The sequence below is a fragment of the Schistocerca cancellata genome, chromosome 9 (assembly GCF_023864275.1).
Source record: "Schistocerca cancellata isolate TAMUIC-IGC-003103 chromosome 9, iqSchCanc2.1, whole genome shotgun sequence".
Lineage (NCBI taxonomy): Eukaryota > Metazoa > Arthropoda > Insecta > Orthoptera > Acrididae > Schistocerca > Schistocerca cancellata.
In genome coordinates, this window is record NC_064634.1 from 199,858,923 (window position 1) to 199,883,434 (window position 24,512).

General features: G+C 38.4%; 1 protein-coding gene across 2 annotated transcripts in view; it reads left to right on the top strand.

Annotated features, from left to right (window-relative positions):
• The window catches only part of LOC126100622 (codanin-1), a 157,955-nt gene extending 133,516 nt beyond the window's left edge, over positions 1 to 24,439 (top strand). The window contains exons 10-14 of one of the 2 annotated variants that reach the window (XM_049911248.1): positions 2,006 to 2,234; positions 2,589 to 2,749; positions 5,058 to 5,223; positions 15,338 to 15,609; positions 23,558 to 24,439. In XM_049911248.1, the coding sequence (XP_049767205.1) occupies positions 2,006 to 2,234; positions 2,589 to 2,749; positions 5,058 to 5,223; positions 15,338 to 15,609; positions 23,558 to 23,704 (975 nt within the window). In that variant the 3' untranslated portion in view covers positions 23,705 to 24,439. The remainder of the gene's footprint in view (positions 1 to 2,005; positions 2,235 to 2,588; positions 2,750 to 5,057; positions 5,224 to 15,337; positions 15,610 to 23,557) is intronic. The other variant, XM_049911249.1, reaches the window with a different exon arrangement.
• The last annotated feature ends 73 nt before the right edge of the window (positions 24,440 to 24,512 follow it).

Here is a 24,512-nt window from a genome sequence, read left to right on the forward strand (position 1 = left end):
GAAGCTTTTTAAATATGACAAGCAATGTGGACAGTCTTCACCAAGCTCTGGAGACAGTTCGTTGATCAGTTCTCATTATAAATTGTCTTCCATAACTGATTTACACTTACTATATGGCACTTCCTCTACATCTATGGCAAAACTGATTACCGTATTTACTCAAATCAAAGCCGCACCTGAAAAATGAGACTCGAAATCAAGGGAAAAAAATTTCCCGAATCTAAGCCGCACCTGAAATTTGAGACTCGAAATTCAAGGGGAGAGAAAAGTTTTAGGCCGCACCTCCAAATCGAAAAAAAGTTGGTCCATTGTCATATGAGAGTCAATTTAGGTCGAATGAATGACGATACAGCTACAGTAGTTTGGTTCAAGTAGTAAGCTTAGCAGTTAAGCTTTACTAGGTAGCCATTGCTAGGCGTCAGGCGCTCCATCCGTATTTATACGGGTACCCTTCCTTTTTCCATGCTTCGTCTGGTTTGAATTGATTGCTTGTTTCTCTTTGATCTGATAAGTGCCGTTCTCTTTGTTATAGGTGTTCACGTCACTCTAAGCTGAAATTGCATTACTGTACTGTGTCATGCATTGTTTACGCATTCTGATAGTCTGATAGTGTGTGTTTACGGCCGTCGCTGCTCGCGGCATGGCGTGCTTTTGTGCGCGCTACTGCCGCTTACAAAAAAAGAATCGTCTCATTAGTGACACAATGGCAAGAGACTGCTATTTGTTGTTATTTACACTGCTGCTTTCTTTGATAATGATCAACAAGAACCAAATAATAGACTGCGTATGATAGAATATGTTCTGAACGAGAGTTTAGCGAAAATTTTTCTCCGTTTGAAAATCTTTGCAGGCACCTCTTTAGTACATTACATTCTGCACAGAAATTAGAGTCATCTTAGATTTAAAAATATAGTCAATTACCGTGCTTCATTTCTGACTGTATCACTATTAGGCACAAGAATAATACGAATATAAACATGACTCACTCTAGTTTCGTAGTTTATTGGGCAGACAGGATTTAAATGAGATAGGAGCAGACATGAAACAATACATGGCAAAATGTTTATATTTGTATTATTCTTATGGTGAAGAGAATGCTGCATGTGATTCGCAATTCATAAAAGTTCCTATTAGCAACCATCTCTTCTCACAGGTAGGAAAAAATTCAGAATGTAGAGTTGGCCATATTGACAAACATCCCAAACAGTCTTGCCACTCGGATTTTCGTAGTACATTGAAATGCTGCTACATTCGCGAAGATGAACAATACGGAATTTGTATTTACTTCGTTGGATAATGTATGAAAATGCAGTGGTCGAAACTCGGGGCGGAGAAAAAAGCTAATCTTCCACCTTTTTTTTTTTTAATTGATTTACTGATGTAGAGGTTTTGGTGCCAGTATTTATCTTAGTGCTTACAAAGCATGCCTGTGTAGCGCTACATATATTCGACGGCAGAAGTTAGTTGTGGTGGCACCTACCAACATTTTTCAGAACTTCCGCTTGCTTTGCAGTCGATTCTAAGCTGCAGGCGGTTTTTTGGATTAGAAAAACTGAAAAAAAAGTGCAGCTTAGATTCGAGTAAATACGGTAGAAGAGCTTGAGATCTTAGTTATAGATCACTCTAAATATGTGTGTAAACTGAGTGTAACCTGTTCAGTTTAAACCCCGTTTTGGAAGTTATAGTTCCCTTTGCAACAACAGTTTACATCTTCGCACAGGTTTTATATGTATAACTTGTTTATATAGTTAAAATATCACATTTCTTAAAAATACTATACAGCAGTCTGAAGATAACAAGAAAGTATTTCATCAGTGTTGACTGTTATTTATTGGTTGCAATGACTGTGGATTGAGTTAAGTGATGGATTGCAGCAACCAAGTATTTTCTTTCTTCTTTTCATGTTTTTCCTTCTTCTCCTCTTCCTCGTGTGTGTGTGTGTGTGTGTGTGTGTGTGTGTGTGTGTGAACTTAAAAATATCATTGTGCCAATATTGTTTTCACAGGAAAGGGCAACTGGTGGAGTAGAACAGATTGCAAGACTAGGTAGTGAGTCATTGGTGAAGCAGGCCATTCAGGAAATGGAGTCATTTTGCTTAGCTCGCATAACACTTTCTTTGTCGTCCTTACTATCTGAAGATGTAACACACCAAGTAGTGGAGGCATGTGCTGGAATTTCACTACGTCTTTGTAAGGAACGTGTTTCAAACTGGGTTCATCTTCACATAACACCAGGTATTTGAAAGCTTTCAGTTATCCTTATAACAAATTTTGGAGCTTTGGGGCCTGATGGTTTTCATAAATTAGGACTTTGATAAAAAAGAAGAGAAAAAATAATTCCAGGTTGTAATCATTTCATTGCAAAAATTTGTCGTTGCTCAGCTCCGTAGATAATATATTTTGTAATTTCTTGAATTTCATCAACAGGCTTACTGCAGATTGTTTCAGCAACAGTTCTTCATTGCTCAGTTCCTTGTTCCAAATATACTAAATTACTCAGAGTGATACTCTTAATCTTACATCTATAAATTTTATATAATTACAACGTGTGACTACACAATGATTCAATATGCTTTGTCATCTTTGCAGATCTGTTCCTCAAGGACTACCGAATGGACGTGAATAAGGCTTTTAGGACTCCAGGCAGAACAGACATTAGCAAAGCATCTCACCTGGCATCAGCAGAAATTCGAAAAGTGTCTCATAATGACACTACTGCGGCACCTCGTTTCATAATCAACTGGCTACGGGTTAGTTCTACTTCCTTTGAGATTCAGTTTTTTAGGCTGGCATGACAACAGCTTATTTGTTAATGATGATGACTGGACATAAATAGAGAACTTGTCTTGCTAAATCACAGTATTTTGTTGGCAGTGAGTCAAAATTGTTCTTATTTTATTTTTGCACACCCGAAAAAGCAGACAATCTTCATGTTCCATAATTGCATTAAATATTACAAAATTTATTCACAGATTGGGAAGTCATTTGATAGCAGTTGTTCTAGGCATAGACACATGAAAATTTTTGCCGGGCCAGGATCTGAACTCTAATGTCCCATGTATCACAAGCCTCAGCCACTTCAGCTATCTGTGCATGCTCCCTGGACCGATCGCAACCTCTGTATACCACTCTGTCCACATCCACTAATGCTCACATATTATGTGATTCTCACAACAGGGAGAGAGACTGATGTTGTTATCTCACTCTGGCACAAATTTTCATGTGTCACTAATAGATTGTATGTCTATATCTAATACAGCTGACATCTAATGAATTCATAATCTGTGAATAAGTTTCAAAAATTTGGCCTTGACATCTACTTCATCGAGTCTACAATTTTAATGCACCCCTAACAACAGTACATCAGAATTTTACAGTTTGAAAGTTGTTCTATAGTTTTCACATTCCACTAAACCTCAACAAGTGCCACCGTCTCTTCTCATCTGTTCTTATCCTTATTTCCCCCCTCCCCTTTCATTTACTCCTCTGTAACTTCACTTTCCCAGAACAATATTTCTTTATTGTGGCTACCTGTGTACTATGTACTTGGAGGGTACCTGAGAGCATAATGTTTATGCAGTACAGGCCAGTTTGATTCTTTTGCCCAAATGGTAAATCTGTACTATTTTAATCTTTCCTGAAGAAATGAGCTCCCTTTTTCAAATATACTAAATTACTCAGAGTGATACTCTTAATCTTACATCTATAAATTTTATTTAGGTTCAACGTGACTACACACTGGTTCAATATGCTTTGTTCCTGTCAGGGAAATCTCCAGTTCAAATGGGGAGGTCATTTTCTGCTCAATACGTGGTCATATTGGGGGGGAGTCACTTCGTGCTCCTTTGATCGGATTTGTGCTATATGGATGGTATTGACTCTAATGAACAGTTGTAGTTTCACATTGGCCAGAGACATCTTTCCAATGACAAGGTGTAGTCCATTGTATTTTTTGAATTTTGTTTATGTTTTCCACTTGGCATATGTGGATTATTTAAAAATACTCTCTGTCCTGTTTTGATAGTTTCATATCAGTGAACCTTTGTATCTTTCTAAAGCTTTAGTCTTAGCTTTTTCTGGATTCTGCTGGTCTGTTTTCTCTCCAGAATTTTTAAATTCCTACCATAGCCACTAAATGAGTTGTTTCCCCTGCCTGTTTCACTGACCATCTGTCAGTAGTGATTCACACGGTGCTATCCAAAATCCTTTTGCAATTCTCCAGATAAATCTTGTAAGTGTGCAAACACAAGAAATATCTGTTCCTGTTAGCGAAATCTCCAGTTCAAATGGGGAGGTCATTTTCTGCTCAATACGTGGTCATATTGGGGGGGGGGGGGGGGGGGGGGAGTCATTTCGTGCTCCTTTGAATTTTCTAACTGCATGTGACTACCACGTACAACAGTTCATCGCAGTTACCATGCATTTGCTTCTTCGCTTTAGATATTTGTGTACATATTTCATTACTCACCCTTGCTAATTTAGTTTTGTAGCACTTTCAGTAACAACTCACTCGCTCTCTCTCTCTCTCTCTCTCTCTCTCTCTCTCTCTCTCTCTCTCTTTCGTTCTTTTTGTGGGAGGGGGGGATCTTTGTTTGTCTTTGTGCTTCACTCTCTACTCTTAACTGTTCTCCCCAGTTCAGAAATCATGATCACTGCTGTATCATTTTTATTTTAAGGTAAAAATTTACATGTTAAAGGTAGCAGTCACAACATTTGTGGTTTATATCAATAATGCATTGTGGTTGCATTAGCCTTTGTGCCACATATTATAAATTAGCTTTGTTGAAAGGTACCTCAAGATATACAGGGAAGGAACCCTAAAGCTAATGAAGGAGCAACAGAAATATTGTGAAAAGTTGAGGAAAGAAAGTAAGAGCCCTCCTCCAACCTATAAACTGACTTGCCTATGGAGGGACCTACAATTTAAGTGTTTCACATTCTGTCAGTTGTCATAAGTTCCTCTATCATATGGGTGGCTATACACCTGAAGTTTTAACATTAATTTTTTTCTTAAAAGCTGTGTTATGTACTGTACTGATTGTCCTTCATTTTTCGCAGGAAATAATGTGGCGATTGCTGACTGACCATTTGGAACATGTATCTGCGTCAGAGGTACTTGCCTTAATTAGGGAAACAGAGATGATGCTTGGCAGTCGAGAAGATATCATCAGTTCAGCTGAAAGAATTATCCACACACTAATATTAGACTTAATTCTGCTTCTAGGTAGGAAGTGCTTTTTATTTTAATAAACTTGTGTTATGAATGCTTGAATCCTGAGCAGTTGTAGTACCAGCAATAGTTTCAGTAAGAATGGTTGTAAGTGTCCAAATACTATTATTATCACCTGTGACTTTTTTCTTTGACTCAGATACAGTGCAGCAGAGGTTGAAAGAGTTCACAAAAACTAATTGTTTCTCAATATGTCACACCACAGTATCATAATGGAACACTAACTGTCGTTTCATATGCTGAATTTTGTGTAAAAATGGCTGATGAAGCATCTTCTGATTCACCACAGCCGTGAATCATTAGTGAATAGATAAAATTTGACTTTTGATTGCATGCTACATTCGGATGTCCGCTATCTGTGCACGCCAGTTTTAACTGTTTGAAACACAAACCACTGGGTCAGTTTCTGTTGTTGAAAGCACTGCATTAGGAAATTGTGACTTACTACTTCCACATACTGCAATGTCACTTTTGTGTATTTGTTTGTTTTTGTGTGTTCTATTAGCAGTAATAATGAGATCTCTTGTTAAGTTCTCAAATGTGAATTTAAATTCCAGAATATTTCAAAGACCATTTTGTTTGTCTGCATAATATCTGTTTTTCAGCAGTTATTGAACAGTTACTTTCACGTTTTCCATTAGAGCTGATCAAACTGATTTTTCATGTTTTTAAGACATATCTTTCTTTACAATCATTCTTCTTTCATGTTTGGAATGTTTAAATCATGTGTAGAGAGCATGCGATTAGGCTACTGCGATTTGCTATACCTTCAGGACCTCCATACTTGGGGAAATGACAATCTGTATTCAAATGTCAGTAATTGTTGGCACTGAGATAGGTAACTCCAATTCCCTTCTTCACAAACTAAATAAGTTAGTAGATTAGCCGTAATGGTAACACTGGGTTCCGTCAGATCACCGAAGTTAAGCACTGTCGGGCTGGGCTAGCACTTGGATGGGTGACCATGTGGCCTGTCGAGCGCTGTTGGAAACCAGGGTGCGTTCAGCCCTGGTGAGGCAAACTGAGGAGCTACTTGATTGGGAAGTAGTGGGTCCGGTCTCGGAAACTGACATACGGCCGGGAGAGCGGTGGGCTGAGGATGACATGGTGGCCGGTTGGTACCATTGGCCTTCATGGCCTGTTCGGGAGGAGTTTGATTTAGAGTTTTTTGATTAGCTATAATACTGAAATAGTTTTCTCACCATATAGCAGAGATGCAGAGTCACATATAGGCACAACAAGGCCTTTGTCGAAAAAAAGAAACACACACACACACACACACACACACACACACACACACACACACACACCACACACCACACCACACCACACCACACAAATGCAACTCACACACACAATTGCAGCCTCGGGCAGCTGAAGCCACACTGCAAGCAACAGCAGCAGTGCTTGAAAGGAGTAGCAACTGGGTGGGCCAAAAGCTTATATTGTGACAGTCTTTTCGTTGTGCCTATCTGTGACTCAGCATCTCCGCTATATGGTGAGTAGCAACTTTCCTTTTCATAACATTGTTACATTCTGTCCTGGATTTTCCATTGTTTCAAATAGTTTTCTGTTGCAGAGGGTTCCAAATTTGTCTCAAGTTACACTGATTATGGTTTTCCCATTTGCTTAAATCACAGGCAGAAAAGTTTAGGACGAGAGTATGAGATGATGACTAATTTTGTCATTAAATAGTTAACAGTATGAAGTAAAGCAATCTTTTTTGTGGGTTAAATATATAATGAGACTGAAAAATGCTTTTGATTGAACTAAAATATAAAATAGAAGGCGGCTTAAGAAATAAAGCTAGTTTTCATATTTTAGAGAAAATTATTGAATAATTCATTTTGGTGTAACACAGGTGGTGAAATTACTGTCAACCCAAAAGCTAGGCTGGACACCACTTTGCTTTAACAGACACTGTCCAATTAGTGATACTATGTCTTGCCTTGGCTTCCTCCAGCCTAGTAACTCACTCACCCAGCCAGTTTTAGAACCCTAAACTTCAAGTGAAATTCAGAACACATTAGATCGTGCCCCCCTCCCCCCGCACGCGCACACACACACACACACACACACAATGCATTTCCATCTCATTAACTGACAGAAGAAATTGTAAGGTCAACCTACTATTGAAATCTGTCTGAAAGTTTGGCTTCGTAATCTGGTACAGCCACCAAGCCCCACACACTGTGTGTGCACTATATTGTTTTTCAGCATTATCACCTAGTCACCAAGAAGTTCCTCTGGACCATATTCATCACCAACAGATTTTAGTCCACCCTAATTGTACCTCAGTTTGTCAAATGTACAACTATTACAAGACAAAATCTGGGCTGTGAGACGCTACATTATGGAAGCATCTGGTTCAGAAATTATGTCTTTCTCCTGATTATTATGTGTGTCACATCTGGTTTAACGAGTGTGAAACATTTGTTTGTTAGTGATGAACAGTCGCATACAGTTGTGTTTCAGTTAGTTCATGATGTAGTGTGTGCCTAAAAGCTATTAATTTCCCATAGCCAAGCATAGTAATGGTGGTCCTTCCAGGGCAGGTAAAGTGGCATGTGCTTTGTATCTTGGTGACTTGCTATTATGTAGTAAATTGTGAGACAGAATTGCTGGCCAGTACTTACCTCCTTCAGAAATACAAAAAACTGAGAATGAAAGAAATAGGAAGTGCAGGGAAGCTATGGTGAAATAGCTGCATGAAAAGCGTGAAGAAATTGAAAAAGAAGTGATCATCGGAAGGACTCACTCAGCATACAGAAAAGTTGAAATGACTATTGGTGACATTAAAAGCAAGGGTTTTAATATTAAGAGTGCATTGGGCATGGCCTTCACCTCAACAGGAAGGGGAAGGGTAAACTGGCTGGCAAAATAGCAGGAAAGTTAAAGGGGGGAGGCACTGTCAGGAGTGATAAAATACCAGTGGTTATAGGGTTCAGAAAAGACCCTTTTTTAGGGTAGTGAGGACAGAAAGAAACCAAATTTTAAGAGAGGTTAGGACTGAGACAAATCTTCAGTTTGAGAAAGAAACCATAAACAGCTATTGGTTAAGAATTTTCAATAGTCGGAAGATATTTTAACGCTACCCAATTTTAACTCGGCTACCTTTATTGCATCAAAATATTCAAGGACTGAGAAATAAAATTAGTGAATTAATGATCTGCGTAGATAAATTAGAGTCTTCAAACCCAGCTGACATAATCTGCCTCTCTGAACATCATGTGACCACTGGTATAGAACTTTCAAGTGTTACAGGGTTTAGGGTAGCATCTCACTTTTGTAGATCAGAAATGGAGTTGCCACATTCATCAGGAACTGTCATAAATTTAAGAACATAGACATTCATAAATTTTGCCTAGAACAGCATATGGAAGCATGTGCAACAGAAGTAGAATTTCACAAAAAATCCTTCATAATATTAAGTGTATATCGAGCACCTGCATGTAACTTTAATCTGTTCGTAAACCACCTTGAAGCTGTACTGGCCCATTTAACAACCAAAATCAAAGAAATAGTGGTTGCTAGTGATTTCAATGTAGATTTCCTTTAAATACTCTCCCAATAAGAACTTATTTGTGTTAGTAACGCTATCATTCAACTTAATTCCCACTGTAAAGTTCCCCACTAGAGTAGCCAATTGCTCACAAACAGCCATTGATAATATCTTTATAGAAAAGTCCAATGAACAAAATTATATTACAAAACCAATAGTCAATGGCCTCTCAGATCATGATATGCAGTTCCTTCTGTTAAATGTTAACACTGAACAGGATATAAAATCTGTTAAATCTGAGCTCAAGAGGTTGGTTATTTTAGGACACTCCTCAGAGACATTCACTGGACTGATGTTTACAATGCTCGTGGCATGAATGAAAAATATAACACTTTTGCTAATAAAGTGCTTACCTTATTCAAACACTATTTTCCCCAAAAGCGTACCAAGATTAGAGCAAATTCTACAAAGAAGCCATGGATTACTCAAGGAATAGGGGTATCTTGTAAAACAAAAAGAAAACTGTATCTGTCAATCCAAAACAGTTCCAATGTTGATGCTATCGCACATTACAAGAAATACTGCAAAATATTGAAGACTGTAATACAGACATCAAAGCAAATATATTAAAAGGAAAAGATAGTCATATCAGATAACAAAATAAAGACAAAGAGGGACAAATAGCATTAAGAGTAAATGATACATTGGTGACAGATGTGTATAGTGTTGCAGAACTTTTTAACAAACATTTTATAATTGTTACTGAAAAGATGGGGTTGTCAGGTTCTGCAGATGCTGCTATGGAATACCTCAGACCAGACATTTCAAGTAACTTCCATAATATGAATCTGACCCTCACTACCCCAGCAGAAATAATGTCCATCATAAAATCTTTAAAATCAAAAACATCTAGTGGGTATGATGAAATATCAACAAAGCTAATTAAAGAATGTAATTCTGAGTTAAGTAACATATTAAGCTATCTGTGTAACCACTCGTTTATCAGTGGAATATTTCCTGAATGGTTAAAATATGCTGAAGTTAAGCCACTGTTTAAGAAGGGAGATAAAGAAATAGCATCAAATTTCCATCCAATTTCAATTTTGCCAGCATTCTCAAAAATTTTAGAGAAAGTAATGTACAATCGACTTTATAACCATCTTATCTCAAATAACATACTTTCAATGTCACAGTTCAGATTTCTAAAGGGTTCTGATGTTGAGAAGGCTATCTACACTTACAGTGAAAATGTGCGTAATTCATTAGATAAAAAATTGAAGGCAACTGGTATATTTTGTGATCTGTCAAAGGCATTTGACTGTGTAAACCACAATATCCTTGTAAGTAAATTAGAATATTATAGTTTAACAGGAAATGCTGCAAAATGGTTCAAATCTTATATCTCTGGCAGGAAACAAAGGGTGTTATTAGGAAAGAGACATGTATCAAGCTATCAGGCTTCATCCATCTGGGAACTAATTACATGTGGGGTCCCAGAAGGTTCCATTTTAGGGCCCTTACTTTTTCTTGTGTATACCAATTACCTTTCATCAGTAACATTTCCAGATGCCAAGTTCGTTTTGTTTGCCGTGATACAAACATTGCAATAAATCAGCTAATAAAATATTTGTGGACATTAATCACTGGTTCCTAACCAATTCTTTGTCACTAAACTTTGAAAAAACCCACTACATGCAATTCAGAACTTGTAAGGGGTGTCCCTCGAGTATATGCCTAACATATGATGACAAGCAGATAGAAGAAGTGGACTGCATTAAATTCTTGGGATTACAGTTTAATAATAAATTCACCTGGGAAAAGCACACCACAGAACTGCTGAAGCATCTTAATAAGTCTCTGTTTGCAATGCGAATTGTGTCAGACATAGGGGATATAAAAATGAAAAAGCTGGCATACTATGCTTACTTTCATTCCATAATGTCATATGGGATTATTTTTTGGGGTAATTCATCAAGCCAAGCTAAAGTTTTCCGGGCACAAAAACGTGTAGTAAGAGTTATATGTGGTAAGAACTCAAGAACATCCTGCAGAAGCCTGTTTAGAGAACTAGGGATACTAACTACTGCTTCCCAATATATATTCTTTAATGAAATTTGTCATTAAAAATATATCACTTTTTCAAACCAACAGCTCAATTCATGGAATCAATACTAGAAATAAGAATAATCTTAACAAGGATTTAAAGTCACTTAGTCTTGTACAAAAAGATGTGCATTATTCAGGAACACACATTTTCAATAACTTGCCAGCAGCCATAAAAAGCTTAACAACCAATGAAATTCAGCTTAAGAGAAGCCTAAAGAATTTATTGGTGGCCAATTCCTTCTACTCCAATCAGAATTTCTCAGTATAACCTACTGATTTGTGTGTGTATGTACACTACTGGCCATTAAAATTGCTGCACCACGAAGATGACATGCTACAGACATGAAATTTGACCGACAGGGAGAAGATGCTGTGATATGCAAATGATTAGCTTTTCAGAGCATTCACACAAGGTTGGCGTCAGTGGCGAGACCTACAACGTGCTGACATGAGGAAAGTTTCCAACCAATTTCTCATACACAAACAGCAGTTGATCGGCATGGCCTGGTGAAACGTTGTTGTGATGCTTCGTGTAAGGAGGAGAAATGCGTACCATCACGTTTCTGACTTTGATAAAAGTCGGATTGTAGCCTATCGCGATTGCGGTTTATCGTATCGCGACATTGCTGCTCACGTTGGTCGAGATCCAATGACTGTTAGCACAATATGGAATCGTAGGGTTTAGGAGGGTAATACAGAACACCGTACTGGATCCCAATGGCCTCGTATCACTAGCAGTCGAGATGCCAGGCATCTTATTCGCATGGTTGTAACGGATCATGCAGCCACGTCTTGATCCCTGAGTCAACAGATGGGGACATTTGCAAGACAACAACCATCTGCACGAACAGTTCAGTGACATTTGCAGCAGCAGGGACTATCAGCTTGGAGACCATGGCTGCGGTTACCCTTGACGCTGCATCACAGACAGGAGCGCCTGTGATGGTGTACTCAACGATGAACCTGGGTGCACGAATGGCAAAACGTCATTTTTTTGGATGAATCCAGTTTCTGTTTACAGCATCATGATGGTCGCATCCGTGTTTGGCAACATCATGGTGAAAGCACATTGGAAGCGTGTATTCGTCATCGCCATACTGGCGTATCGCCCGGCGTGATGGTATGGGGTGACACTGGTTACACGTCTCGGTCACCTCTTGTTTGCATTGACGGCACTTTGAACAGTGGACATTACATTTCAGATGTGTTACGACCCGTGGCTCTACCCTTCATTCGATCCCTGTGAAACCCTACATTTCAGCAGGATAATGCATGACCACATGTTGCAGGTCCTGTATGGGCCTTTCTGGATACAGAAAATGTTCGATGCTGCCCTGGCCAGCACATTCTCCAGATCTCTCACCAATTGAAAACGTCTAGTCAATGGTGGCCGAGCAACTGGCTTGTCACAATACGCCAGTCACTACTCTTGATGAACTGTGGTATCGTGTTGAAGCTGCATGGGCAGCTGTACCTGTACACTCCATCGAAGCTCTGTTTGACTCAATGCCCAGGTGTATCAACGCTGTTATTACGGCCAGAGGTGGTTGTTCTGGGTACTGATTTCTCAGGATCTATACACCCAAATTGCATGAAAATGTAATCACATGTCAGTTCTAGAATAATATATTTGTCCAGTGAATACCTGTTTATCATCTGCATTTCTTATTGGTGTAGCAATTTTAATGGCCAGTAGTGTATATAAGTACAATATAACTTCTTCACAATTTCAGTCCAGTAGTGTGTTCATTGTAAATAAGTGTGTGTGTGTGTGTGTGTGTGTGTGTGTAAGTAAGTACAATCTAACTTCTGCATCATTTAAGTGCAGTAATGTGTGGATTGTAAATAAGTATCATAGTAGTTGTATTACATGTTTATTACCTTATAAATAAGTATAAAAAAACTTTGTTATTTTAAATTCAGTGCATTAGTATTTGTAAAATGATTCTTTCATATAGTGTTCATTAAAAAATTACGATCATTCCACTTGGAACCTGTGGAATGGTACATTAGTTTATTTGTTTGAGTTGTAAATATTTGTCCTGTGTTGTTGTTTTTCTGACATGTTCTACATCCTGGAGGACCTCCTCACTACAGATCAATTGGAATAAAAGTAAATCTAATCTAATCTAAATTCCACTATTAAATGCAGAGGAGAGCAGATAGGTGGAAAGAGTACATTGAAGGCTTGTATGATGTCTGAGAGTGATTGATGAAGAAACGAGTTGATAGGGAAGAGGGAGGGGATCCAGTATTAGAATCAGATTTCAAAAGAGTGTTGAAAGACTTAAGATCAAATAAGACAGAAGGGATAGATAACATTCCATCACAATTTTGAAAATCATTGGAGGAAGTGGCATCAAAACAACTATTCACTCACATTGGTGTGTAGAATGTATGAGTCTGTCGATATACCATCCGACTCCCATAAAAATATCATCCACACAGTTTGTAAGATTGCAAGAGCTGACAAGTCCGAGAACTATCACGTGATCAGCTTGACAGCTCATTCATTTAATTTGCTCACAAGAATAATTTACAGAAGAATGAAAAAGAAAATTAAGGATCTCTTAGATAACAGACAATCAGTTTGGCTTTAGAAAAGGTAAAGGCACCAGAGAGGCAGTTCTGATGTTACAGCTGAAAATGTAGGTATGGCTAAAGAAAAATCAAGACATGTTCATAATATTTGCCAACCTGAAAAAGCATTCGACATTGTCAAATGGCGTAAAATGTTCAGAGTTCTGTGGAGAATAGAGGTAAGCTGTAGGGAGAGACAAGTAATGTACAACATGTACAAGAGTCAACAGGGAATAATAAGAGTGGAAGATCAAGAACGAAGTGCTCAGAATGAAAAGGATGTGAGACACGGATGTAGTCTTTCGCATCTACTACTGTTTGGTCTATACATAGAAGAAGCAATGATAGAAATAAAAGAAAGGTCCAAGAGTGGAATCAAAATTCAAGGTGAAAGGTTATAAATGATAAGATTTGCTGTCAACATTGCTACCCTCATTGAAAGTGAAGAAGAATTACAAGATCTGCTGAATGTAATGAGTACAGAATATGGCTTGAGAGTGAATTGAAGAAACACAAAAATAATGACAAGTAACTAATGACAGATGGAACAAGGAGGATGTCAAAAGCAGTCAAGCACTGGCCAAGAGTAGTTTACTATTATCAAACATAGGCCTTAATTTGAGGAAGAAAATTCTGAGAATGAACTTTTGTAGCACAGGTGGTGAAACTTGGACTGTGGGAAAACTGGAACATAAAATAAGGAATGAGGAGTTTCTATGCAGAATCAGAGAGGAAATGAATATATGGAAAACACTGACAAGAAGAACGGGCAGAACGGTAAGACATTTGTTAAGGCAACAGGGAATAACTTGCATGCTACTAGAGGGGGCTGTAGAGGGTAAAAACTGTAGAGGAAGACAGAGATTGGATACATCAAGAAAACAATTGAGGATGTAGGTTGCAGGTGCTACTCTGAGACGATGAGGTTGGCACAGGAGAGGAATTCATACTTTTCTTCAGGAGTCATAATGTGTGACACTGTGGACAGACACATATTAGGTATACATATAAGGTACACATAAAGATATACACATCTTAGCTTTTGGAATTAATAGTTCCTACCTTGTGGAGGAGATGCCCTGGTCCTCTCTACAGCTGTGTGCCCCTTGGGCTGTGGTCTAAGTGACCTGCTCTTTCTTAACATTCCTCAACCCACCTCTTGCTCCTCCTCAAGGAAGGAACTTTAAGTTCTGAAAGCTAGGAAGTGTATCGCTTTTATGTGTGTCTGTTGACAGTACTACACATTTCACCTCATGGTAGTAAGTACTGGCCAGCAATTTTGTCTTTAATTAAATAATTTTCTTGACTTTTATATATTGATGGCATAAATAGAAAAGGGTTTATTTATTTTATATTACATTGATCTCTGGTTTACAGATAGTGGACAGTAGCTGGTTGTCTTCTTGAAGTAGTCTGTGGAACCTTACAAAATCTGTTTATTTCAACCACAATGACATAAAAAAATTAAATTTCCTAAAAGTTTTCCCCACACTACAAAACTTTGTTGTGTTCTTCAACATGGACATGGAAGCCCATTAAAAAATTACTAAGATGCTGAGACATTGCCCCCCCCCCTCTCTCTCTCTCTCTCTCTCTCTCTCTCTCTCTCTCTCTCTCTGTATGTGGGTGGGTGGGTGGGCGTGCACATGTGCGTGTCCCTGCATGGAGGGGATGGGGTACACGGAAGAACACTGTGTTTATATACTTATCAATTACTTGACAGTTCCTCTGTGTGTTGAGTGGTTGCTCATGCCCCCCTTCATTTCTCTCCCCCACAGCATTGTTTGTATGCCATATAAGATTTTTCCTCAAACACCCTGCCCCACAACCCTCAGTTGAAAGATAGCTATTTTCATTTGTTTCCCAATAAGGAATTCCCGTATAATATGTGTACATTTAAATTTATGTTTTATGTTGAAGTTGCTCACCAGCCCAAAGAAGTGACAAGAGAGCTCATAGAAGGTTCTTTGAGGCTCTTGAAAACACCACAGTTAGCCACAGCATTAGAAGAGGGCCGGCTGGAGCGAATCCTCAGCCCACGAAATGTGGCAGTAATGGACCAGTCAAGAGATCCAGCCAGATCATGGGACCACCTTGCATTACTCTTGAACACATTACTGCGAGAACAGCTTATGACGCCAGAGCAACTTGAGGATCAATGTGTTGCCCTTTTGAGGAATTCATGGCCACAGGTAGGACATTCTGCATTGGTGTGAAATCCAAACACTGCTTGCAGTTTTCCATCCTTTTCACATGGAAATTCCTTCCCTTACAGTCTTTGAATTATTGGCAAATCTGAGAGCTGTGTGGAAATGAACCTTAGTTGAGCTAAAAGGCCTGTTAGGAAAGTGTCCACCTTTGCCAAAAAAAGAAACAATGGGCTTACCAGGAGTATTGGACACCAAATCACTGTCATAGTAGTTCCATTGGTACTCCACACACTTCTCCCAGTGGTGCTGTTGTTGCTGCCATAATGTTCTCTCTTGTCTGAAATAACATTCCTTTCAGTGGCCTCTTGAGTTTGGGCAACAGCCAGAAGTTGCAGGGAGACGTATCAAGGAGCCAGTTAGAAGCACAGGAATCTTGTCCCCTGACCCCCACCCCCACCCTTCTGAAAAAGTCTGAATAAAGTGCAAGAAATGTGCTGGAGCATTGTCATGACACAGGCACCAGTTTACTGTTAACCACAAATCTGATCTCTTGGTGCCACACGTCACATAGGCCATGGTGATTGTTTGACCCTGCGGTGGACACGCACCGTGTACCACAACACGGGAGTTAAAGAAAGTAGTCAGCATCACTTTGACATTGTTGTGGACTTGGTGGGCCTTCTTTGGTCTTGGTGACAAGGAATACTCCCACTGTGACAACTGAGGTTTGGTTTCCAGGTTGTATCTGTACACCCAGGAACTGTCACCAGTGATTACAGTGTTCACAAAGTTGGCATCACTGTTTGTGAGTCCATTATGTCTTGTGAGACTTCAACTCGAAGTAGTATTTACTCCACTGTCAGCAGCTTCATCATGAATTTCGCCAACACTGTCTTCATGGCCAAATCTTCAACCAGAATAGAATGTAATGACAAAGTGCTGATGCCCACCTCATCCTCAATTTCTCTGGTAGAGTCATGATGGTCCCGCATCACCATAGCATTCACTTTGGCAATGAACTGGTCATTTGGGCATGTTGATGACTGACCAGAGCATGGCTTGCTCTCGATCAACGTCCAGCCAGCCTTAAACCAGTTGTACCACTCCTTAATCTGTATGATGCCCCCCCCCCCCCCCCCCCCTACAGCATCATCACTGAAACCATCTTCCACCAGGTTGTTGCCCAGTTCACAGCAAAATTGATGCAGTAGCACTTCTCCAACCATTCCGTCATTCCCGTGCAACGAAAAACCATCGCAAACACTACACACTACCTCACTCAATTGCTGTTTGCCAGCAACTGATGCTATCGACAGGTGGGAAAAAATTCACGCATGCACACAAAGTTTCAAGGTCGGCTCATGCAAATGCACTAGACTAAAATCCATCAGGTGGAGGGGGGAGGGAAAAAAAAGAAAAAAGAGAAAAAAAAACGAGGTCAGATACATTTCTAACAGATCTCATATAAATAAAATACAGGGACAGTTAAAACAAGTTTATTAAGAAAATCTAAAACTGTGCCTTAGAATTACTATTCTACATAAGCACAACTCAGATGTAAGCATTAATCGTATCTCTTAACGAGTTGACCAGTTCCCTCTGCGTAAAAATCTTCTGCCTAAGAATGCAGCAAGTCTGCGAATAAATCTTCAAGTTCTTTGTTAGAGCCATATAATTTGGAGCCAAATCTGAACTGCAGAACAGACATACAGAAATGTTCTGTTTGAACTGAAACACAGATTTTTGTGTTTATGGGACAGAATGTGGCCAATCATTGCCCTATAAAATCAAGACATCAGTACACTTGTTTTGAATGACTCTTTTCAGTTTTCGTAATGTCTCGCCATATTTGCCACTAAAACTGTATTACATAATTGGTTTCACATATCACAAGATTTTCAGTTATAATGGTCATTTTGGATTATCACTGTAGGTGAATGAGAATTCAAGACAGGTCTAGACATTGATTCATCTTCTCTCCATGTAGATGCCATCACCAATCTGTTATCTCCAATTCCACCTTAACCATCCCAGAAGTATGCTTTTCAGTTGGACCCACTGTTCCCAGCAGTCTCCCCAAGCTGTGTAAAATACATTTTAGTGACTTTTGAACTATCATAACATTGTGGTTAGATCCTATACCCCACTTAACCCATTACCGTCTACAATGTGTGTATCATTGAGAGGCTCCTATTTGAGTGATAAATGCTTACCACTACCTACTCCAACCAAGGCATTGGTTAACCTGATTTCATCAGAAGGAGAGCTACCTTTGTGATAATCTATGCTGTATTCCAGCTGATAAGCAACCACTTATTGACTTTCTATTTCAGTGGGATGACCAACAAGTTGTCCTGAAGGATGACAGGACACATTGTCTGTATGAGAGCAAGGAAAAAATAGATCCATAAAATTTCGGGCGTGCAGCCGCAATAAAGCGGCTGGGGTGGATGAAATTAAGTCGGAACTCATCAAATACAGTGGAAAGTCAGGTCTTAAATGGCTACACAGGATAATTGAAATGGCCTGGGAGTCGGGACAGGTTCCATCAGACTGGATGAAAGCAGTAATCACACCAATCTTTAAACATGGAAACGGAAAAGATTGTAACAAAGATAGAGGTATCTCTTTAATTAGTGTTGTGGGTAAAATCTTCTCAGGTATTGTTGAAAGGAAAGTGCGAGTATTAGTTGAGGACAAATTGGATGAAAATCAGTGTGGGTTTAGGCCTCTTAGAGGTTGCCAGGACCAGATCTTTAGCTTTACGGCAAATAATGGAGAAGTGTTACGAGTGGAACAGGGAATTGTATGCTTTATAGATCTAGAAAAGGCATATGACCGGGTTCCTAGGAGGAAGTTATTGTCTGTTCTACGAGATTATGGAATAGGAGGCAAACTTTTGCAAGCAATTAAAGGTCTTTACATAGATAGTCAGGCAGCAGTTAGAGTTGACGGTAAATTGAGTTCATGGTTCAGAGTAGTTTCTGGGGTAAACCAAGACTGCAACCTGTCCCCACTGTTGTTCATATTATTTATGGATCATATGTTGAAAACAATAGACTGGCTGGGTGAGATTAAGATATGTGAACACAAAATAAGCAGTCTCGCATATGCGAATGACTTAGTTGTGATGGCAGATTCGATTGAAAGTTTGCAAAGTAATATTTCAGAGCTAGATCAGAAATGTAAGGACTATGGTATGAAGATTAGCATCTCCAAAACGAAAGTAATGTCAGTGGGAAAGAGAGATAAACGGATTGAGTGCCAAATAGGAGGAACAAAGTTAGAACAGGTGGACGGTTTCAAGTACTTAGGATGCATATTCTCACAGGATGGCAACATAGTGAAAGAATTGGAAGCGAGGTGTAGCAAAGTGAGCACTCAGCTACGATCTACTCTCTTCTGCAAGAAGGAAGTCAGTACCACGACTAAGTTATCTGTGCACCGTTCAGTCTTTCGACAGTCAGCGTGAACAGGCTTAGTGGTGGGGTCATGTTACACATATGGGAGAAGCAAGGTTACCCAAGAGACTCATGGGTTCAGCAGTAGAGGGTAGGAGGAGTTGGGGTAGACCAAGGAGAAGGTACCTGGATTTGGTTAAGAATGATTTTGAAGTAATAGGCTTAATGTCAGAAGAGGCACCAATGTTAGCACTGAATAGGGGATCATGGAGGAATTTTTTAAGGGGGACTATGCTCCAGACTGAATGCTGAAAGGCATAATCAGTCTTAAATGATGATGATCATGATGAGCCGCATAAATTTGACATTTGTCAAACTTATGCGCCTGCATGCCCGAAATTTTATTGATCAGTATTTGTGCCGCGAAAATATGAAGAAGGAGAAAATTTCTTAGCCAGTGAACAGTTATGTTTTTAAGTGAAAAGCGCTTAATTTTTCTTCATAACTTGCTCTAAGTTTGATTAATTTTGTTTCATGTGGTTCGGGACGGCAAATACCACCCCTAAATTATAATTCTAGAAGGTCTGCAGAATATCCATCTACAGCTGCCATAACATCAGCACTAGACTTAAGCCATATCCAGCTACAGCTTTCCTTAGGTTCAGGTAAAGTTGGAAGTATGACAGAGCTCAGCTGATAAATATGTAAATCTTCCACCATTTTGTTCTTCAAATATCTCTATATTTCCAATGTGAAGTTACCCTTGTGATCAGTTTCATTATCCTGAAGTAAGGTTATGTTTTCCTTTTGTTCCTTTTCTTTTGCAGTCCAGACATTTATTTGTATTTATATTCATCTAGTTACTTCAGAAGACTGGCTTATATTCATCAATCATTGTTTTACAATTTGCTAGTCAGTAAAAAATAATTGCTTTTACAGCTCAGAAAATGCCAACCATAATATTTGTTGCAAATGAAACTGACTTTACTTTTGTGGAGGCGTCTCTGCCCACAGCCTTTATTGCTGTTTCATGTGTGAAAATGTGAACCCTCATCTTGAAATACAGTTACAAAATCAGCTGTGTCCTTTCTTTAAATGATCTACAAGTTGCTGAGAGAGTTGTTCCTCACAATACATGTTGATCGGCATTGAAATGGGACACCTGACTGATAAATTGTTTTTAAATATTTAATACTTCATGTTATGTATTGTGCTCCTCTTGCTGACATTACTGGGGCATCAGTTCTTTTATACACCTTCAATCCCTGTTCACTCTGTACCATGTTGTGCTCTTTTTTATATATATTTTTTAATCTGTTTTTATAGTTCTGAGATGGCCTTCATGTGGTCAGTTTACAAGATAAATATGGCTACATTCAAATTCAATTGTCCATTTCATAAAGTAGAAATAAAACTGTAGACTCCATTTAAGCATTAACAACCCCTTTAGAAATTTTCATGGCTACACGTTATCCAAGGCAAACAGTTTTTCAGTGGTACAGTATGGCAGTGTATTCATTTGAATTAAATATACACACCTGACTCGTTTAAAAGCTGCAGAAAGAAAACTATTCAGCAGATGAGTTTGAACCTTTACCTATGTTATTGTATAACATGTATGAATATAATAAAAGCAAAATTTCATTTGTATCAATACCATCCCTTTGCCATGTGGAGAACATTTCACCTTCCTTTTGTATGGCATCATAGGGACAGGCATGTGTGAAATGACGTGCTGTCTGTCATTCAACTAACAACCATTGTTCAGCTTTCTGTGTTTTACCTGACAGCAAACAAGCTGTCTGTAAAGGTGAATGAATGTACATAGTGCTTGCAATTTACTTGTAACACACAGTGTCCTTTTGTGAGATGTGATCTGCTGTGCACAAGCTTTATCTATATCTGTGCTTCACACATGAAGAATCAAGATTCTGCCTCCTAGCACCAAGATCCCAAAACCACACTGGTGCTAGCTTGCTTTACTTTTTGTTTTACCATTCTTTCCGTCTGCCTGTGTTTTGCCTCTACTTGTAGTTCCAGCTTATTTTTTCTTATTAGCTGTGTTCTATCCTTTTCAACTTTGTTGACTTCTGTGTCTTCTGTACTGATTGTTGATACCACTGTTTTTCTATTTTGCGGTCTTTCCTTTGCCCTTGGATTTTTAGATGCCTTTCCTCACATAATCCGTGTCTTCTTTCACTGGAGGAAGAAAACTCTGCATCTGAAAGCTTATTTTTGCGTTAAGAATTTGTATAAAGAATAATTAAGATTATATCATCGAGCTTCTAAGTGCAATACCAGTGCTGTCTTCACTAATAATTATGATTAAAGACAATGGAGTCTGATAGAAATTATTCAGGATCATTATTTCATGTCACTGTGTATGCTTGTCGTAACTGCCTGCACCATTCGCCATACTTTTACCCTATTTTGTATCTTTTTTATTCTGCACATTTTTTAACTTGCAACAAATTGCCTTCCATGACAAAAGATTGTTCTTGATTAAACTGAAACTAATAAGCGATACCCCACCTCCATCATCATTATGATTAGTTTTTTATTACTCTAAATGTCACTTAATATGTCTAGTTCCTCATGCAACATCTTTCTCTAGTTCTGGTCTGAGTCTGTTAAAAAAATGCGAGGCAGCTTAGAGTGCAGAACATTTCTTCACACATTTTTTCTGTCATATATTTTCTTACGAGAAAAGTTAAAAGATTATGTTTACAAATAGATGTATACTAGAACATCCTCTATGCAATGACCACCAGATGTTGAGTGCAACATAGGAATTGTATACTGCAGCTTACAGTGATTATTTTGAACACATATTGTAGTAAAACGTACACACACTTATATGTAAAAAAGTGTCTCGTTGCTGTATATCTTAAACTAATGTACTCCCCATCTACAGAACTCAGCAATCTGTAAAATCAATAAACTGACATTTATTATTTGTGGGAGGCCAGTGTATTTCCAAATTTATTTTGAAACTTGAATTTGCTACACATTCACAATAACATTTACAGACAAAAATATGTACTGGTGGAAGGTGCTACCGTATTTACTCAAATCTAAGCCGCACTTTTTTTCCGGTTTTTGTAATCCAAAAAACGGCCTGCGGCTTAGAATCGAGTGCAAAGTAAGCGGAAGTTCTGAGAGATGTTGGTAGGTGCCGCCACAACTAACTTCTGCCGTCGAATATATGTAGCGCTACACAGGCATGATTTGCAGACACAAAGATAAATACTGGCGCCAAAACCTCTGCGTCAGTAAATAAATTAAAAAAAGGTGGAAGACGAGCTTTTTTCTCTGCCCCGAGTTTCGACCACTGCATTTTCGTACATTATCCAAGGAAGTAAATACAAATTCCGTATTGTTCATCTTCGAATGTTGCAGCGTTTCAATGTACTATGAAAATCTGACTGGCAAGACTGTTTGGGATGTTTGTCAATATGGCCAACTCTACGTTCTGAATTTTTTCCTACCTGTGAGAAGCGGTGGTTGCTAACAGGAACTTTTACGAATTGTGAATCACATGCAGTATTCTCTCAACATAAGAATAATATGAAAATAAACATTTTGCCATGTATTCTTTTGTGTTTGCTGCTATCTCATTTAAATCCTGTCTGCCTAATAAACTACGAAACTAGAGTGAGACAACAGCAAATGCGGAAGAATATACATATCATGCCATGTTTATATTCGTATTCTTCTTATGCCTAATAGTGATACAGTCAGAAATGAAGCACAGTAATTGACTAGATTTTTAAATCTAAGATGACTCTAATTTCTGTGCAGAATATAATGTACTAAAGAGGCGCTTCAAAGATTTTCAAACGGAGAAAAATTTTCGCTAAACTCTTGTTCAGAACATCTTCTATCATACGCAGTCTATTATTTGGTTCTTGTTGATCTTTATCAAAGAAAGCAGCTGTGTAAGTAACAACAAATAGCAGTCTCTTACCATTGTTTCGCTAATGAGAGGATTCCTCTTTTTTTTTTTTTTTTTTTTTTTTTTTTGGTAAGTGGCGATAACGCGCACAAAAGCAAGCCATGCCGCGAGCGGCGACAGGTAGTAAACACTCATTATCAGAATGAGACAGACAATGCATGACACAGTACAGTAATGCATTTTTCAGCTTAGAGTGACGTAAACACCTATAAGAAAAAGAACGGCACTTATCAGGTCAAAGAAAAATAAGCAATTAATTCAAACCAGACGAAGCACGTGAAAAAGGAAGGGCACCCGTATAAATACGGACGGAGCGCCTGACGCATAGCAATGGCTACCTGATAAAGCTTAACTGCTAAGCTTACGACTCAAACCAAACTACTGTAGCTGTATAGTCATTCATTCGACCTAAATTGTGTCTCATATTACAATGGACCAACTTTGTTTCGGTTTGGAGGTGCAGCCTAAAACTTTTCTCTCGCCTTGAATTTCGACTCTCAAATTTCAGGTGCGGCTTAGATTCGGGAATTTTTTTTTTCCCTTGATTTCGAGTCTCATTTTTCAGATGCGGCTTAGATTCGAGTAAATACGGTATATTTATGCAGCTAAACTCATTTTTAATATAAATTTTCAGGTAACTTTGGACAGATTTTCTACGTGCATTAAACATGTCATTGAGACATATCGCAAGGAGAATAAGGATAAGTATGATGAATTTGTGATGCTTATGGAATTAGTTTCTGAATTATGTGATGACATGGGTCAGTTTGATGATTTTTAGATACAGCAGTTTGTTTGTATTTATGTATTTATTTATTTATCTGTATAGACTCTTGTTTATGAGTACAAAATTTACCCATTTATTTTTTATGAATATGACAAATATGGAAGGCATTTTATGTATTACAAATGGTTACAGGATTGTATTGCATTTATATAATAATTATATTTTTTGTATATATTTTAAATTGTGACTGACTGTAAGAAATTACACTTAGCACTTAAAACTCGTGTTTTGTACCATTTTTAGGGGGAAAAGTCTGTTCAAATTAAACATTTGTGATTATTAAAAAAAAGGTAAAGTTTTTGGCACACAATTCATGAACAAGATACTGTCCTGACTGCAGGTAGAGTGCAGCTTTTCATTTGCTGTAGAATTAGAAGGGCTAGGATGGCAAGTCCATCACCCTTACCATCTTTTACTCCTAGGTAAGAACCCCGGTACTAAATCTGATAGCAAACCGATTGGACCTCGAATTGCTGTGGAGGGACTGAAACAAGAAAATTTCACCACTCTTACGGGGACCCCAGATCCAGTCAAGTGCTCTACACATTATACTATTGTGGCCACTTTTATGACTAATAATGTCACAAATATAGTCCTCACATAGAAAATTGTGTACTAATTTAAGCACTAAGTTAAGAAACATCAAACTTTTCACGCAGTTAAAAAATGTTAATAATGGAGGCATAGAGGCAGAAATAGATAACAGCTTTTATGGAAAACACTTATCCTCTATCTTTTCATTCATGTTTGTGTGTGTGTGTGTGTAAGTTGCATTTTTCTATTGATCTTTGTAAAATATTGG